General features: G+C 52.2%; 1 protein-coding gene across 1 annotated transcript in view; it reads right to left on the bottom strand.

Moving 5' to 3' along the window:
• Nucleotides 1–562: 562 nt before the first annotated feature.
• The window catches only part of EMH_0041950 (uncharacterized protein), a gene marked incomplete at both ends in the record, with an annotated part of 1,311 nt that continues 1,228 nt past the window's right edge, over nucleotides 563–645 (bottom strand). Inside the window, one exon of the mRNA XM_013495680.1 lies at nucleotides 563–601. Within this exon, the coding sequence (XP_013351134.1) occupies nucleotides 563–601 (39 nt within the window). The remainder of the gene's footprint in view (nucleotides 602–645) is intronic.

The following is a 645-nucleotide window of genomic DNA, read 5'->3' on the forward strand; positions in this document are numbered from 1 at the left end:
TTCCGGACATATCGGGGGCCTGCTGTTCTCTCTTGCTGGAGAATATCTAGTTCATGGCCAGAGCTGCGCTTGGGTTGACAAAGAGCACTGCAGCTGCTTCTATACTCAAAACGCGCTTCTTCGACGTGGAGATCGTGGTCAGCAGCTTTTACTGGTGGCTAACACCTAACACCTACTCATTCCCCTCTCGCGGAATGATGAGACTACGGGGTTGTGAGACGTCTAGTCCGTGCAGCCTGCCTTAATGTATTCTCTTGGAGGCAAAATAGTGCGCTAAGAGATGCGCAAAGGTGTGTTGACCATGTATACCATGGGAAATAGCTATAGTTCCAGAGATTCAAAAACACGAACTTCTCTCGCATAGTTATTGAACATGTGCTGGGCGTTTAGCACCCTTTCCGTAGTGCGCTGTTCCCATTGATGTGTTGCTAATCGCCGCAGCAGCTGCAGCGAGCCCCAGCCCCAAAAGCAGGGGCTCGGTGCAGCTCCCCAAGGGCATGCAGTCCCGCCGGCCGGAGATTTAAAAAGGAAGTAGATGTTCAGTTCTGATGAGGGATATCCGTTAAGAGGCGTTGAAGGCCTTCTCCGTTTGGCCCTCTCGCTGCCGGCACAGGACGAACGCAGCGCATATTGTAGAGCGTGAAA

The sequence above is a fragment of the Eimeria mitis genome, genomic scaffold (assembly GCF_000499745.2).
Source record: "Eimeria mitis Houghton genomic scaffold, Emh_scaff1695, whole genome shotgun sequence".
Taxonomy (NCBI): Eukaryota; Apicomplexa; class Conoidasida; order Eucoccidiorida; family Eimeriidae; genus Eimeria; species Eimeria mitis.